The 18,690-nt window shown below is 36.8% G+C and overlaps 1 protein-coding gene across 1 annotated transcript in view; it reads right to left on the minus strand.

Moving 5' to 3' along the window:
- The window catches only part of LOC150086375 (uncharacterized), a 58,993-nt gene that overhangs the window by 31,168 nt on the left and 9,135 nt on the right, over window positions 1–18,690 (minus strand). Inside the window, exons 2-3 of the mRNA XM_090371291.1 lie at window positions 14,998–15,090; window positions 10,024–10,167 (exon numbers count right to left, since the gene is read on the minus strand). Coding sequence (XP_090227417.1) covers window positions 10,024–10,167; window positions 14,998–15,090 — 237 coding nt within the window. The remainder of the gene's footprint in view (window positions 1–10,023; window positions 10,168–14,997; window positions 15,091–18,690) is intronic.

The following is an 18,690-nucleotide window of genomic DNA, read 5'->3' on the forward strand; positions in this document are numbered from 1 at the left end:
TTTTCATAATCCACAAATGCCAGGCATAATGGTGTTTTATATTCATTTGCTTTCTCCATTATCTGTGATATTACGTGAAGGTGATCCCTAGTTGAGAATCCTGTCCTAAAGCCAGCTTGCTCTTTCGGTTGATTTTCATCAAGTATTCTTTCTAATCTGTTAGTAATGACCTTTGTGAACAATTTGTAGATGTGGGATAACAAGCTGATTGGTCTATAATTTCCAATTTATCTCCTTTCTTATGCAGCAAAACTATGATTGCATTATTCCACTGCTGAGGTGTCACACCTTTTCTAATGCACTTTGTAAAGAGCTTTGCCAGTTTTTGTGTTATGTCTCTTCCTCCCAATTTTAACAACTGTACAGGAACTTCCTCTTCCCCTGGGGCTTTCTGATTCTTCATTTTCTTCAATGCATGTTCTACCTCATCAGAAAGAATATCGGGTATGTCATATGTGTTGCTACTTTGCAATCCATCTTCCCCACTGCTGGCATCATTCCCCTGCTCCTTGTATAATTCTCTATAGTAGTCTTCTGCTATTTGAATTATGGCTTCTCTGCTGTTTATAAGTACACCATCGCTATTCTTCAGTTTCAGTATCATTTGTCTTTCTGTATTACTGCTCATGGCTGCTGATTTAAATTCTTTGTTTTCCCTTAATGCTTGTTCTACTTTTCTTGTGTTAAATCTTCTTATGTCCTCCCTGAGTCTCTTTCTAATGGCTTTGCATAACTCAGTATACTCCATTTTCTCCCTGTCAGTGTTTTTCTTGCTTTTCATTTGTCATCTTCGGTTCATCATGACAAGTGTTTCTTGACTAATTTTTTCATCTTTGGATTTCTTTTTCCCTATAGGTTTCTTGGGCTTTATCACTTTCAGAAAGTTGTAATATTCCTCATCAATATCTTGGTCCTGAGCAGTCTGCAGAAGCTCAAACTTGTTCTTAAGTTCCAGTACATACTGCTTTTTCTCCTCTTCTGTTATCTGAAAGACCTTTGTATTATTTACTCAAGTCAGTTTTTTCCTTTCCTTTCCTTTCCTACATCTATATCAATTGTACATATTACCATTCTGTGATCACTTCCAACATTTACCTTATTCAGGACGGTAACATCATTCACAATATATCTTCTGTTAGTGAGGACGAAGTCGATTTCATTAGTAGTTAATCCATTTGGACTCTTCCATGTCCACTTTCTGTTCACCCTTTTCTTGAAAAAGTGTTCATTACTGACAGTCCTTGAGATTCTGCAAATTCCCCTATCTTTCACCTCTTTCATTTCTTTCACCAATTACTCATACCCAGATCTATCCCATTTTTTTTTTTTTAAATTGAAGTACAGTAAAAATGTAGTGTTTCTAAAGTAAAAATGACTGGCAAAGAGGGCTAAGTGAAATAATAAATAGCTACAATGTATTTGAACGATTGGGAAGAAATTGAACTATTCTGTCCATTATAAGATAGCTTTGATGACCTTAGGGTCATCAAAGCTATCTTATAATAGATAGCCAATGAGCTAAATAAATAATTAACTAGCTTGGTCAGGTAAGACTTCCCCCCACACGAATCCATGCAGTAATCCATTATGGGTATCATCCCTATTGAAATGGTGGTCCTGTATTGTCTCTTTAATCAGTCCTAGGCCTCGTTTTTATATTTATCAATGATATTGATGAAGGCATATCGGGCTTAATGTCGAAGTTTGCATTTCATAAGAAGGATGGCAGGAGAGTTAACAACAGTAATCAGGGTATACTATTGCAACAAGATTCTAGGCAGATGAGCTGAGAAGTGGCAATTAAAGTTTAATATTAACAAATATTAAAAACAAAAGCCAAACCCTACTGTTATAATGGTGCCTTCCTAAACACTCTCCAACTTATAAAGATGGTTCCAAGAGTGAAATGAGTAACTACAGACCTGTAAGTTTAAGTGCTATGGCAGAAATAATTTTGGATTCATTAATTTAAAGATTTATTTCAGGATTACCTGGACAGGAATGAAATTATATGAGAAACACAAACTAAGGGAAATTATATCTATATTAACTACACCACTGGTAAAAAAAAATATGAATCTTTATTCAGTATTGAATCAGGCCGCCTTTGTTTTGAATAACAGCAAGTGTGTGTGTGTGTGCACAGCATGGATTCTGTAAGGTGTTTTGGTCTAATTGTAACCATTCTTCCAGCATACTATCATGTAGCAGTGATAAAGCTGAAGGAAGAGGACTCATATCCCACACATTCTTAACAGGATTAAGATCATGTGAATGTGGGGGCCAGGGAAGGTGTCTGAAATCTGTGTCATGTTCTCAGAACCATTCTGGCATGATGTGCTTTTGCACTGTCATCCATAAAGTGGCTAACACCTTTGGGATGAAAGTATAACATTGTAGGGTGTAGTAGATCTGATACAAAATTCAGGTACTCCCTGGATGACATTAGACCTTCCACCAGCATCGACAGATCCAGTCTGTGCCAAAAAAAATGTTCCGCATAGCATGATACCAACTCTCCAGATGCTTGGGTTGTTTTGATAAGGCAAACAGGGTCCATTGCTTTGTGAGGTTCTTGCCACACTCTCTGCCTACCATCAGCACAAAACAAAGTGTATCATGATTCATCCAACAACACGACTTCGTTCCACTGTCCAATCATAGCATCCTCTGCACCACAGCAAGTGTGTGGATTTTTCTGTTTTTCTCTGAAACAAGTGGCTTCTGAATTGGCAGGTGACTGATATCCAATTTCTTTCACATGCTATTGTTGAAATAGGACAGTTCTGGGCTTGGTTGAATTCAGATGTTGTTTGTTACACACTAGATGTCCTATTTTTCTGTACAGTCCTCCTTAGAGTACAAGGGCTTTGCTCTCGAAGTGTAGCTTTTCTACCACATTTACACCTTTGAGATGAATGCTTTTGAGAAGCCAGTTATGTCTTTTGTTTCTTGAATCATAGCTCCTGCTGAACGTGCACCCACAATAAGACCTCTTTCAAAGTCTGACAGATCACACGTTTTCCCCATTCTGGCTTCAAATTACTGCAGTCTGGGGAGCAGCCTGGTCTTTGTACTTAGCAAGGTAAGTAAAGAAGTCATCATCCCATGTCACAGTTTTCTTTGCATCTGTTTGCATTGATTCTGTGTGTGACTGTCTTAATACAACAGGTTTGTATTCTGTTGGCTGGTGTGTGTGATATCAGCTGATCTGATAAACTATTATAAGATTGACACAAAAGAACTCTACATGAAAAATAATTTTAGCATTAGTATACCATCAATTCCTTCTATAATGAACTTACCTTCCTCTGTAGTCAACTTTTCTGGTGCACTTTCAATTTTGAAGGAAATTACTTGTAATTTTACTTAGATTTCACAAAATGATGTTTCTCTATAACAAAGTTTTGGTTGGGAACCTTGTACGACAAATTTGTATTGAAGCAGGTAGATATGCTAGTATGGTCGGAGACACTGTCAGAGCATGCAGTGGACTTCAAAATCATCAAGGTCCAAAAATTTTGCTGACAAATCCAAAATCAAGATACTGATCATCTTTTTTGACAAACAGGGTGTGATTCACATGGAATCTGTGAGAGAGAGAGAGAGAGAGAGAGAGAGAGAGAGAAAGAGAGAGCGCGCGCATGCCAATGCTGCATTCTACATACAGGTGCTTCAAAAACTTTTAAAGTGCATTTCCTGGGTGAGAGAAAGACAGCTGTTCTTGTTGCATAACAATGTCCCCAACCTTTCTGCACTCATTGTGAAGATATTTCTGAGGAAACACAGCATTGTACAAATCAACCATCCACCCTACTCTCCTGATCTAGCACCAGTGGACTTCTTCCTCTTTCCCAAAGTGAAAACTGCACTCTAAAGAAAGAGATTTCAGGACGTTGAGGACATTAAGAAAAACGTAACCGCCAAACTGAACATCATCTCTTTGGATGCCTTCACTGACTCTTTTCAGACACTTTTAGAACAGTGCAGTAAGTGCACAGTCAGGTGGTGATTACTTTGAATAAAAATAAAACCATTTTTGAGCTTCTTCACCTTGTGTTCTTTTTATTGGACCAGCCGAGAAATTTTACTGCCACACCTTGTATAACACTGGTTGGCAAAATTTTTTCACTTCCTGTTAAAATTCAAGGTGATGCTTATATATTTAACATTCTTGTCAAAAACTAAGTTTCTAGTAAAAAAAGATTTCATATTTTAAGAAAATGCAACATACAGTACAGTCAGTCCTCATATAGCACAATAGTTGTGTTCCTAGAAACCCTCATGCAATATAAATAACAGGCCCTATGGGAAAAATAGGGTTAGGTGCCCACCACCCAAGATTGAACACACATTTGTAACCAAAACATTACCAAACACAATAAATAGTCGTAATAAAATACATAAGTATTTTATTACGACTGTTAGGTAATAAAATATTGCTAATGCTTTTCCTTCTATCGTAAGCAAACTTGTTCTTTTTTGATCTTCTATCCAAACAGATGACAGCTATGAAAAAAAAAAGCATTAGCATTAGTAGAGGCATTTGATGCAAGAAAGCAAGCTTATGCAGCATCAGCCAAAAAAAAAAAAAAAAACCCACTTCCACTTCACCCTTCTGTTCGTTCAAAATACCTGTCCAGCTGAGCCTTAAACTTATTTAGGCTATCAACTTCGACTACAAGGGATGGAAGTCTGTTCCACCAACCAACCACCCGCTGGCTAAAGGCAAATTTCCGCACGTCTATCCTACATCTGTCTTTCCTCAATTTGAATTTATGCCCTCTCAGGTGATTATTCTGAGCTAGAGGAAGAATCCCATCAGCATTGAGCATGCTCAAACCATTCAAGGCTTTATACACCTCTATCAGATCACCTCGCTGGTGCCTAGTCTCCAGACACTGTAATTTGCAAAACTTAAGCCTTTCTTCGTAAGAGCACCCCTTTGTTCCATTCACTAATCTTGTTGCCCTTCTCTGTACTCGTTCCAGCAGCTCTACATCCTTCTTGAAATGAGGCCTCCAGACCTGTATACAGTACTCTAGGTGTGGCCTGACCATTGCCTTATACAAGGGAATAATCACCTCCTTATCCCTGCTGGAAAAATTCCTGTATATCATTGACAATACTCCATGAGCTACTCTTGCAGCCTGTCTGCACTGCTCAGAGAACTTCACATCTGCCTGCACAACCACCCCCAAGTCCCTTTCATTCTCTACCACTGTCAGTGTAGTACCACAGAGTTGATACGTTGCTCTGGGGTTGCTGTTTCCCATGTGTAGTACTTTACATTTGTCAATGTTAAACTTCATTTGCCACCTCTCAGCCCATCTGCTCAACCTTTCCAGATCCTGTTGCAGCAGCATAGTGTCAGTAGTGTCCTTGACAACTATGCCAACCTTTGTATAGTCTGCAAACTTGGACATTAAGCTTGATATACCATCATCAATATCATTTATAAATACGGAAAACAATAATGGACCCAACACTGAGCCCTGAGGGACTCCACTAATAACATTAGTCCACGATGAGCAGTGTCCATTGATTACCACTCTGTCTTCTCCCCCTCAACCACCCCTTTATCCATAGCAGCAATTTGCCTCCAATGTCACACTGCTCCAATTTGTGTAGCAGTCTTCCATGTGCAACAGTATCAAAAGCCTTTCTAAGATCCAAGTATATAATATCAAAGCTATTCCCTGCATCCAGTTCTTTTGTGACTGCATCATAGTATCCAATCAAATTGGTCAGGCAAGACTTCCCCTTAACAAAACTATGCTGTGTCCGAGCTATAACTGAAGTCTTGTCTAAATGATCCTGCTGTGCTTCTTTAACCAGTGCCTCCATTAATTTTCCTGGAACAGAAGTTAAGCTCACAGGTCTATAATTACTTGTGTCAGCCTTTGATCCTCCTTTGTGAATTGGGGTCCCATTTGCACATCTCCAGTCTATGGGTACCTCCCCTGAGTCCAAGGAAGCTCTCATAATTATGGCTAAGGGTTTGCTTACTTCCTTTGCTGCCTCCTTTAATATAACTGGATAGATCCCATCCACCCCGGGTGCCTTTCATGTGTTTATCTTCAACAGTTTCTCCTCCACTTTACTCCCAGTTATTTCAAGATTCTGTAGCTTACTGCTAGAGTTGAATACACCTGGCATTCCCCTCGCTGAATAACTCCTCATGTTTGAATGTCGATGCAAAATATTCATTTAGTTTGTTAGCTACCTGAGCAGGATCATCAACAGTTGACCCATCAATATCAAGTGGACCAATCTGATTCATCCCCTTCCTTCTAGAGTTTACATAAGTAAAGAACTCTCTTTCTAGAGTTTACATAAGTAAAGAATTGGAAGAGCTGGAACAGCTCTTCCAATTCTTTTGTCTTGATCTAATGGATTTTATTACACTTTGAGTTGTTCCTGCTATGAGAAAGTTGTTTTTATTTTCTCTGCATTCTTTATAATTATCGGTGTTGCCTCATTTAGATTTCATATTTTTTCTCTATCGACAGAGGCGGACTGGCCATAAGCTTTACTGGGAAAACCCTGGTTGGCCGGAGGCCGGTGTGATTTTCGCCATAAACACTAGTATGAGGCCACTACAAATTTTTCCTGGTAAGAATTTTTGACTCAGTCTGCCTCTGTCTATCGATATTGCTTTTCTTTTTCTCTCTGAATCTGTGGTGTCTTCACCGGGACGCTTCCTTTTCACACCTTTAAAGAATTTTACTCATTTTTAGGGAATAAAGCAAAATTACAAAATGAGGAGGAATGCTTGATACACATAAACAAAGCTGCATGTGTGTAGCAACTGAATAAACAATACCATAAAGGTAAAGACACTATTAAACACCTCACTAGCTCACATTTCTGGAGGTCACTACCATAAAACAAAAACAATTTCCAGTTGTGTTTCTGCTAGTGGAATCTGTTATAAACTGGTAGTAAACTCGATCTAACTGCATTTGTGATAATACCGATAGCTGGAATTGTGTGGGTTTTTACATTATTAGGGAGAAATGTGTTTCCCCTTCACTGACTTCATTCATTTTCAGAATCTTCTCTTCTTCCTATCGTGTTGCATTCAGTTGGGGTTATTCCGCATTGGACTTCCTTTTCTTGTAAACACAAAGGTGAATCATGCATAAGCGAATTCAGTTCTTGTTATATACGATATCGACCCCCTACTTATAAATCGTGTATGATCGAATTTGTGTAGCGTAAACACATGTTATACAAAGACTGACTGTACTAAATATTGAAGAATGGGTCTATTAACCTTATTCTATTTATAAAAATATTAATCTGATAACAAAACACTTATTCTGTCATATTTTTTGCTTTTTATAATCGTCTGTCTGCTGGTGTTTCCTGTACAAGATTCCAACAGTAGTCTGCCAATATATTTTGACTCCATTTTCGATGGTATCTTTTTCCATTTGAGAAATATCTTGGCGAAACCTTTCAGTGTTCATCTGAGACCGCTCCCGAGTTTTCAGAAAAAAAGTCTATATGGGAATGTAGATACATGCTGCACCCCAACACTCTGTACACTAAATCATCCACAATTTCACTGTAATTTTGTGATTTCTCATTGCCTAAAATTTTCCGGCAGAAGTTTTTGAATGCCTTCCAGGTTTTTATTCCAACAGACTACTGTTGGAAATAGTATTTCTGTAAAATTTAATTTTTTAGTGAATTCCTCATCTTGGAATAGCAGCTTGATTTGAGGATCTACAAAAATTCCCACTTTTTATCTTGGCCTCACTGATTCAAGGAAAATTTTGCCTCGAACAGAAAAATCCTCCTTTTTTGTTCATTGCTTTCACAAGTATTTTTATCAAACCTAGCTTGTTGTGCAATGGAAGTAAGTAGATTTTTGATTTATCCACCAAACAAAGATGTGCTACTTTTTTTTTTTTTTTCTGGCTTGGTGTAGTTTCTGAATGTTCTGCCCATTTTTTTAGCCTGTAGTGGCAATCCTTTGCTCAGCTGTCCCACTTGCATGCAGCAGTATTTAGTGTATCCACCTTGTAGATACACTAAATACTGATGACAAAAATAACTGACAATAATGCTATCACTTTTAGGTTGCCACAGATATTCCATTTGTATTCTTGATAGCATAATTTTTGCAAGAGAACCTGTAGGTTCTTGTACGTTTTGTCCATGTGAACTGCAGATTATGAGAAATCTTTGGCAAAGGATGCAAAGAAAAACAGCAAAGCCTTCTTTACTTATATAAACTCTAAAAGGAAGGGGATGAATCAGGTTAGTCCACTTGCTATCAGTGGTCTGACTGCAGATGATCATGCTCAGATAGCTGCCAAACTAAATGAGTATTTTGCATCTACATTCACACATGAGGAGTTATTCAAGGAGAAGGCCAGATGTTTATCAAACTCTAACAGGGAGCTAAGTGATTTTGTAATAACCGAGAGCAAAGTGGAGGAGAAATAGTTGAAGTTAAACATAAGGCACCTGGGGTGGATGGGATCTATCGAGTTATATTAAAGGAGACAGCAAAGGAAATAAGCAAACCCTTAGCCATAATTATGAAAGCTTCCTTGGACTCAGGGGTAGTCTCCATGGACTGGAGAAGTGCAAATGTGTCCCCAATTCACAAAGGAGGGGATCAAAGTTCAATGGTCAAAGGGGATCAATGGTCAGACCACACCTTACCTTGAGTACTGTATACAGGTCTGGAGGCCTCATTTTAAGAAGGATGTAGAGCTGTTGGAATGAGTACAGAGAAGGGCAACAAGTTTAGTGAATGGAACAAAGGGTTGCTCTTATGAAGAAAGGCTTAAGTTTTGCAAATTACAGTGTCTGGAGATGCACCTGCGAGGTGATCTAATTGAGGTGTATAAAGCCTTGAATGGTTTGAGCATGCTCAATGCTGATGGGATTCTTCCTCTTGCTCAGAATAATCGCCTGAGAGGGCATAAATTCAAATTGAGGAAAGACAGTTGTGGGATAGATGTGCGGTAGTTTGCCTTTCGCCAGCGGGTGGTTGACTGCTGGAACAAACTTCCATCTGTCATTGTAGAAGTTGATAACATCAATAGATTCAAGGCAGAACTTGACATTTAGAGCGAGTGGATGGATGAAATAAGGGATTTTTTTTATTTTTTGGCTGATGCTATATTAGCTTGCTTGCTTGCATCATGTGCCTATGCTAATGCTAAAGAGTGACATGGGTAATTATAAACCTGTTAGTCCAACTTCTGTTCCAGGAAAAATAATAAATTCATTGGTTAAGGAAGCGATGCAGGATCATCTAGACAAGACTGCAGTTATAGTTCAGACACAGCATTGGTTTGTTAAGGGGAAGTATTGTCTGACAAATTTGATTGGATATTATGTTGTGGTCACAAAGGAATTGGATGCAAAGAGTAATTTTGATATCATATACTTGGAATTTAGGAAGATTTTTAATACTGTGGCACATGGAAGACTTCTGTACAAAGTAGAGTGGTATGGGGCAAGTTGCTACAATGGATAAAAGGATGGTTGAGTCTAAGCAGTGTGTGTGTAGATGTGAAGCACTGTTGAGATCACTTTATTCAAGGAGCTGAATATATTCTTGCTGTGTTCCTTCCCCCTCTACTTTTATTTTATCTACTCAATGCACCATGAATATTCAAACTAATAGAACAAACTTAGCTACAGAAAGATCTAAATAACTTCCTCATTCATTTAGATTGGAACATACACAAATATATATTGTCTATGTTGCAATCTGAAACTGGTTTTATATGGAAATATTAATACTTCTAATAGTATTAAAAATATTACTATTAAATATTGTGTCCTAAGAGAAAATAAAAAACTGAAATATAACTATTTTCAAGAAACAAAAGTTTGACCCGATTTAGTTAGTAAAAAAGCGAATTCCCATAGAAAATTTAGATTTCAAATGAGCTTAGTTGTTCACTTTAAACCTTTTAACATAAGCTTAGTATTCACTCTAAATTCTCATAATAATTAAGAAATTATTTATCAGTTAATTATGCACATTACCTGTTTGTGGTGCAAGAATATTTGAATTTTTCATAAAATAAAGATAGGAATGATATGGCACAACATATGCCTGGAAAGCAGCTGAAAAGAATGGACCCAGGTGCTCAATGTGAGGTGGAACTTCTCCCTTTGCCACTTTTTGCACTGTAATATATTATATTCAATCAAATTATTATTATATTTTCTTATATAATATAACATGTTAAAGATTAAAAAAGTATTTACATTAGACACTATTATTCATAATGTAGTTCAGATACAGTACATCTGTCTTTATATTGAAAACAAATTTTCTATTACTCTCCCGCCACTGCTTCAATTATCGAACTTTCTACCGAATTCATAATCTCTCTGTGTTAAAAGGTTTTCCTCCTAGTGATATTTATTCGAGCCAGTGGGAGAAGACTGGACAATTACATCTTTAATTCGAGCCAATGAGAGAGGGTTGGGTAATTACGTCACTACAAATTATTATTATTAGCCATATAGTGCAAGGAAGCCTGAGGCTTATGCTGCACCAACTAAAATAAATTTCCGAATTACCCTGAGAGAGACAGAGAGAGAGAGAGAGAGAGAGAGAATCACCAAGAACGAGAAGAATGATGACATCCAGGTCGGGACCCTGGGTGTGCCAAGCCCATACTCACCAGATGTGAGCCCCTGGGGATAAAATGCACAGGTAAATAATTACATAGGTTATTTCCTGATTAGATTTTGATCAGTGCATTATAATGTTAGTATAATGTTATTATTAAACAAATAATAACATACAATACAAAACTATACAAATATTTACAAAATACTAAACTACTTACAATCATATCTCTATTATATTGGGACATCGGCTGAATTAATATACAAAAAAGTTAATGTTACAATGGAACATCAAATGATGCCAGGCGTGATCATATGTTAGACAGTGAAGCACGTGCATGGGGGGAGGGGGGGGGAACATTAAATGGAAGGAACCAAATGGGTTACTGTGCAGAATGAGACACTTGCTGTTGACAATGTAGAGCACATACATGGGACACATGCCAACGAAACAAGACAACTGCCTCCATAACGTTCATCAACCTTGTGTACATGCTTCACTGTCTAATGCATGACCACGCCCGGCATCATTTGATGTTCCATTGTAACGTTTTTTGTATATTAATGTCAGCTGGCAAAGGGACCTGATATAGTTTGTATATTTGTAAATAGTTTAGTTTTTTTTTTTTTTTTTTAATATGAAAACTCCAAACATGAGAGGTATTAGAACCTATGGTACTTAGTACCGTGCTTGGGTTGGAGGTTGAGAAGACAAAAGATATTTGTTGACATTACACTTGAACTTCTGTAGAGTGTAATTTTCTGGAAGGTTGTTCCAGAAAACAGCAGTTGAATGAATAAACAAGGAAGATGAAAAGTAAATGGATGTTGACTGGTGGCAGCATGTGTTCGGACTGTTTTGAGAGAGAGAGAGAGAGAGAGGGGGGGGAATTATAGAAGCCAATTTAGAAAAACAGTTCCCGTGGAAGTGTCTATAGAAAATGCATACAGCAGAAACAGTACGTCTATGAGACAGTGAGTGGAGACACTGTTAGAGAGGAGTCATTAATTAACCTAACTGCCCTCTTCTGAATGGAATCTAGAAGCCTGAGAGAGCTTTTGGGGACACCACCCCAGATGTGGGAACAGTATTCCATGGTAAGGTGGATTTGTGATTTGTACAGAGTGAACAGCTGTTTGGAAGAAAAGTAACACTGAGAGCGAAAGAAAAAAACCAAGTTTTTCAGATGCAGAGGAAGCAATATTTGTAATGTGCTTGTGCCAAGAGAGATTAGAAGTCAGGGTAATCCCCAAAAAAGATATCATTTTGCCTAGAAATCAGAGTGTCACCAAAGATAAGCATAGGAGCAGAAGAATCATTTTTGTGAGATATAAGACAAGACTGAGTTTTAGAAGGATTGAAATCAACTAAGTTGTCTTTGCCCCACTGAAGATTGGCATTTAAGGAATTGGTAGTAGATATTTGAGATGTTGAAGCTGATTGAGCAGGGCAAGGTCTCTCAAAATGGAAAGTGGAATGCAATGTGCTATCAGCAAAACTATAGATAGAATTTCCAGTCAATGGAAGAAGGTCATTAATATACAAGAGGAAAAGAGTGGGGGAAACAACTGAACCTTGGGGGACACCAGTATTAGTGGAGAAGTTAGAAGACAGAGCCATCTACCATCACCCTCAGTGAGTGATCAAGAAAAAAAACTGGATAACCAATTACAAAAAACAGTTGGCAAACCACAAGATGGAACCTTGTTTAGAAGACCTTTAAGTCTACCGCGATCGAAAGCCTTTCAGATGTGAAGAGCAACTGCTTGTGTTTCACTGAACTTTTCCATTGAATTAGTCCATAAATGGGTAACATAAACCAGAATATCATTAGTGAATTGACACTGGCAGAATCCATAGTGGTGATTGTTGATCAGAGGTAAGGTTTCTAGGTAGTTTAAGAGTTGGCGGTTAATTGATTTCTCCATTACTTTAAAAAGAGTTGAAGTAATTGCAATGGGATGATAATTGGATGGGAGGGATTTGTCACCCTTTTTAGGAACTGGCTGGATATGAGCAAATTTCCAAGCAGAAGTTAAAACACTTTTGGAATAAGAAAGTGAAAAAAGGCAGCAAAGAACAGGAGTAAGTTCAGGAGTACAGGTTTTGAGAACAAGTGGAGAAATACCATTGGGACCTGGAGCTTTCTTAGCATCAAGATTCGTCAAAATCCTTCTGACATCCTTTTGACGGAAGATCACAGGAGGCAATGAATGGAGTGTGTTAAGAATGGTGGGAAGAGTTTTACCAAGATCATTAATACATGAGTTGGAAGATAAATGGAATGCTAGCAGGTCAGCTTTATCCTTGGCTGAAGTGACAACAGAACCATCTGGTTTTGACAGAGATGGGCAAAAGTTGTGGCCAATAGCTTTGGCAAGAGACCAATATGCTCAGCTACCATTAGGGCAAGAAGCAAGTTTTCTACTCCTAGCCTGTTCAAAATCTAGTTTAGACACTGATTAATAACTGCTTTACAATTGTTACGAGCTTTGATGTAGGCAGAAAATGAAACTGAAGAATTGGAAACAAACCAATTACGATATGCAACGTTTTTCTCTTGAACAGCCTTAGCACATTTATTGGTAAACCAAGGTTTAGATAAAGGACGAGATTTTAAAGTGGAGTGTGGGATAAAGGATTCCATTCCTACAAGAATAAATTTCACTGACACGATCTGAGCAAACATTGACATCAGAAGTTTTGGAACAGTAATCCGACCAAGGGAAAGAAGAAAAGAAATCCTGCAGGTCATCCCATTTTGCATTCTTGTAATGCCAAACAACACGAGGTTGGGAATAGCCACGAGATAAAGGCTCCATAGGAGAAGAGACAATCACCAAGTTGTGATCTGAGGTGCCTAAAGGACTACTCACTTCAACGGAATACTTAGAACGATTGTTTGTGAGAAAAAGATCAAGCGTGTTGGCTGTATTGTTAGGATTGTCCAGTATTCTTGTAGGTAAATGAACAATCTGTGCAAGGTCATTTGTAAATATTTTAAATATTTGTATAGTTCTTAAATAATCCATCAACACTTCTCTAACAATGGTGAAGCAGTCATGGAACGAGCTAAAAGAGTGAAAAGGACTGGTGTCTTGGAAATCATTCAAAGTATAATGAACGAAAACCCATACACGAAGGTGTTTAAAACCCTTTATGAAGTGTATGAATCTGGCGAAGACAAAGAAGTGAGTTTGGCATTAAGAAGGGGGGGTTGGCAAGCGTTTCCCCCTTGTTAAAATTAAATAAATAAAATTAATAATTAATAAAATTGAATAAATAAAATTTGAATAGATTCAAACACCTTGCAGCTGCCAGAGAGAGAATCAAGTGTAATGTCTTTATATGAATTACCTCAAATTTGGAGATATTCACATACAGATATTACTTACTCCAACTACCTAAATCAATATTTTAGCAATTAGCAATATTGTCCATTCATATTAATTTCAACAATAATAATTAACAAAATTTTGTTAGTTATTATTAGGTAGTAATAGGCTTGCTCAGCTTGCATTGTACTAATTTTAGGAACACAACAAGCACAAGTGAAATCATTTTTTACATGGTTTAAAAGTATTTTTTCCACCTTTAACAAAACATATATAAATTCTAAAAGTACCATTTATTGCACTCATCTCATAATCTGGAATCAAGCTGATATCCAAACAGTTCAAAGGTCACTTTAATATTTATTGACATTGATCTGGAAGAAAATCAACTAAGTTCTGAATAGTACTCTTCATCAGAACCTGCTAAATACTATTGTGTCCATCCCTGAGCATTTCCATGCAAATGAGCCTTGAAAATCATTTGTACGCCTTTCCCTGTCAAACTTATTTGAGTATTACTGAGTTCATATCAGGGCTCTATGGGACTCATGAAAATAATCAGATGCCATGATGTTTTTCCATATGGTTGTCTAATGGATTATTCTTTCTGGAATGTATTGTATTGGAAGAGTGCAACAAACAACTTGACTACTGTGGATATGGCTGTTGGAAGGAGGAAGAGTGAGCTGTCTAGGATGTTATTTCAAGTAGACATCTTGAAATGACAATTTTCTTGAGTATTTTTAACTGCAAAGGAGCTAAAAAAAATTACAGACTCTGTTATTAACACAGTGTGAACTGACGAGAGTTCCCACTGTGAATAACAGAATGATTAAACATGGCACCTGCTTTTGTCCATACCCAAATGTGTGCCAGAACAGATTATTACATCTTTGGGTACAAAAACTGTCTCCCAACTCCTCAGGGAATGGCATGCTGTAGTGGCTTACTGTGATTTCAATGTGTATTTTATGTTGCTTCACATCTTGTAAATTATTTTGGGATTAAAGAAAATTATGGTTATTATTATATCTTGTGACTTACCAAATCTCATTGCATTCATCATTGCCTGACCAAATTCAATAGCACCACCATTGTTAAAATTCAAGATAAAGATTGCTCTCCCATTCCAGTTTCCTACAAAGAAAATAATCCATTTTAGTCTGAAAGATTCATATTAAATAACAAAAAATAATAAAATAATAATAAAAGCAAAAAGGCAGCAAGCTGTAATTAAAAAGATGATATACTGTTTAGTTTTGTCTTAACAATTTTAGCAATATTGTCCATTCATATTAATTTTAACAATAATAATTAACAAAATTTTGTTATTAGTTATTATTAGGTAGTAATAGATTGGCTCAGCTTGCATTGTACTAATTTTAGGAACACAACAAGCACAAGTGAAATCATTTTTTATATGGGTTAAAAGTATTTTTCCCGCCTTTTAACAAAACATATATGAATTCTAAAAGTACCATTTATTGCACTCATCTCATAATCTGGAATTCCAGATTATGAGATGTTTGCAGTTTCCTACAAAGGAAATAATCAATTTTACTCTGAAAGATTCATATTAAATTAAAAAATATATAAAATAAATAATAATAATAACTAGAGGACTTTGCTCGCCCACCCCCGTGCACGCTTTTCTTCGTAAAATGCAGAGGCATATGGAGTAAGTCAAATCTTTTCTATGTAAAAGATACACCTGTCAAAACTAACTGGTCGATATCTAATCAGGAAATGACCTATGTAATTATTTATCTGTGCATTTGTAGTGCATGGCATTCTCAAGATCGAATAAATATCACGGTAAAACTCCAGAACGGTGTACACACTCCAACATGGTGGCAAGCAAAACAATGGGAAAGTAGTGATTGACAAGTTGTGACTTCCATATTTCGACAAACGGACAGGAACAAAGCAGTGATTGGCAGATGCCACTGCTTTCTCTGCCCACTATCCTAAGTTGATATGCCTAGGGTGTTTTTCCCCACATTTGCCGCTGTTTTTAATCAGGAACTTGTTTTCCCATTTTAAAACAGTGGGATGGAGGGATAAACACCCTACCTAAGGGAAGTGCCTTCACCTGTCAATTATCGCCGTCTTCCTCGCTTTCATCAAAGTACCTGCCGGTATATACTATACTGGACTTGGCCAATATCACTATGTAATTATTTATCTGCATTTACATAGGTCACTTAGGAAAAGGCCTTTTGCTTCGGGTTCCATAATACGTGAGGAATATTGTTTCTGAAACAGCAGGACTACAATAATTAACTGAAAAATTTACAAACTATACAAATATTTAAAAAATACTAAACTACAGTATTTACAAATATAGAATATTCATTAATATGCAAAAAACGTTTCAATGGAAAATCAAATGTTAGACAGCGAATCATGTGCACAAGGTTGGTGAACATTATGGAGGCAGTTTTCAATAATTAATTGCATTTGTAGTGACATAATTGCCTTGCCCTCTTCTCCCATTGGCTCAAATAAATATCACTAGGAGGAATACTTTTTTTAATGTATAGATAGATAATAAAAGCAAAAAGGCAGCAAGCTATAATTAAAAAGGTATAATATACTGTTTACTTTTGGTCTTAATAAATTCCCAATGTGCCAAACTTACATTTAACATCATAAAATTCTTTAGCATTCATCATTATTCCTATTTTTTTTTTTATTGTACTTGCTGTACTAATATTTCTAATATAAACCTTGTATAATCTATGTGGAATGCCCTAACCCATCTCTTTAATTTAACTATAATATTACTAAAAGACATGACTAATTAACCTAGATTGAACTAAAGATTAAAGAACTTCATATTGAAGATTAACTAACAATTAAAGAACTATTTTGACAGAGTCACTCAGCTGAATGTATGAAATAATTCCAACACTTGGATTTCAGCAAAGCATTTGACTCGGTCCTCTACGAGAGGTTACTATGAGTATATCAGTTGGAACACGTTGAAATCGCAAGGAATTCCTTAGACAGATTGAAGGGTAGGAGGAAGAGGGTTACTTTCAGATCGGCCTAACATAAGAAGTAGGTCCCCAAAGGACTGGTACTGGGACCACTGTTGTTTTTGATTTCCTAAAATGACATTGACAAGGAGGATACAGGGCATGAAGTCAAAATTTGTAGACAATGTCACAGTTTTATCATTAACACCAAACAGAGCCTCTTCAGGGATACTCAGAAAAGTGGTAGCTATGTTTTAATGCAGCAAAATGCAAGGAGGTTTTACACTTTGAAAATAGCAATCTCAAAATAATTAATACACTTAATGATTAAATCAAAAATAGTAGAGAAAGAAAGAAACTTGTCAGCCTGGATATGGACAGAAATGAACTTCTCCTAGCAAAGTAAACAAGTGGCAAGGAAACGATGGTGTTCTATTGATTATTTATCAAATGCTTGTACTGCTATTCAAATACTGTGTTCGAGTATGTAGACAGCCGCACCTAAAAAAAAAAAAAAAAAAAAAAAAAAAGGCATCGAGCTTTTTGAAAGGGTCCAAAGATGGGCAACAAGCCTGATGAGATTAACAAAATGGTGTCCATATGAGGAATGACTGAATATGTGGGCTAAAGAACTTAGTAACTAGGCACCTTAGAGGAGACCTAACTACAGTGTAAAAAGTTCTAAGAGAAGAAAGTAAAACAAAAAAGAGTGAAATTTTTACCATTTATGAATAATTTCAGAACTATGGGTCATAAATTGAAATGGAAAGGTTTATATTGGATTAAAGTGTTCTTTTAGCCAGTGAGTTGTTAATTGTATTGGATTATTATTTGGAGCAAAGACTTCTTTACTTATGTAAATTCTAGAAGGAAGGGGATGAATCAGATTGGTCCACTTGATATTGATGGTTTGATTGTTGATGATTTTGTTCATGTAGCTGACAAACTGAATGAGTATTATGTATCTACATTCACACATGAGAACTTCTGTAGGGCAGTGGAGGAGAAATTGTTGAAGTTAAGCACCTGGATGGGATCTATCCAGTTATATTAAAGGAGGCAGCAAAGGAAGTAAGCAAACCCTTAGCCATGATTATGAGAGCATCCTAAGACTCAGGGGAGGTCCCCATGGACTGGAGATGTGCAAATGTATCCCCAATTCACAAAGGGGGATCAAAAGGTAACAAGAGTAATTACAGACCTGTTAGTTTAAATTCTGTTCTGGGAAAAATAATGGAGTCACTGGTTAAAGAAGCATTGCAGGATCATCTAGACAAAACTGAAGTTATAGTTCAGACACAGCATAGATTTGTTAAGGGGAAGCCTCATCTGACCAATTTGATTGGACTTATGACTGTACAAATTGGAGCAGTATGGCATTAAGGGCAAGTTGCTACTAAGGATAAAAAGATGGATGAGTGGAAGAAGACAGAGTGGTAATCAATGGACACTACTCTTCGTGGACTAATGTTATTAGTGGAATCCCCCAGAGTTTCGTGTTGAGCCCATTGTTGTTTTGTGTATTTATCAATGGATATCGATGAATATCATTGATAAATGATATTCATCAACACCAAGTTTTCAGATGATACAAAGGTTGGTAGGGTTGTTAATGACAGCACTCCACTGCAACAGGATCCAGAAAAGTTGAGCAGATGGATTGAGAGGTGGCAACTGAGGTTTTAAATTGACAAATGCAAAGTACTGCATATGGGTAGAAGGAAGCCCAGAGTAATGTACCAGTTATGTGGTACTA

Source organism: Mastigoproctus giganteus, chromosome 4 (assembly GCF_048544385.1).
Source record: "Mastigoproctus giganteus isolate SK-2022 chromosome 4, ASM4854438v1, whole genome shotgun sequence".
NCBI classification, from domain to species: domain Eukaryota; kingdom Metazoa; phylum Arthropoda; class Arachnida; order Uropygi; family Thelyphonidae; genus Mastigoproctus; species Mastigoproctus giganteus.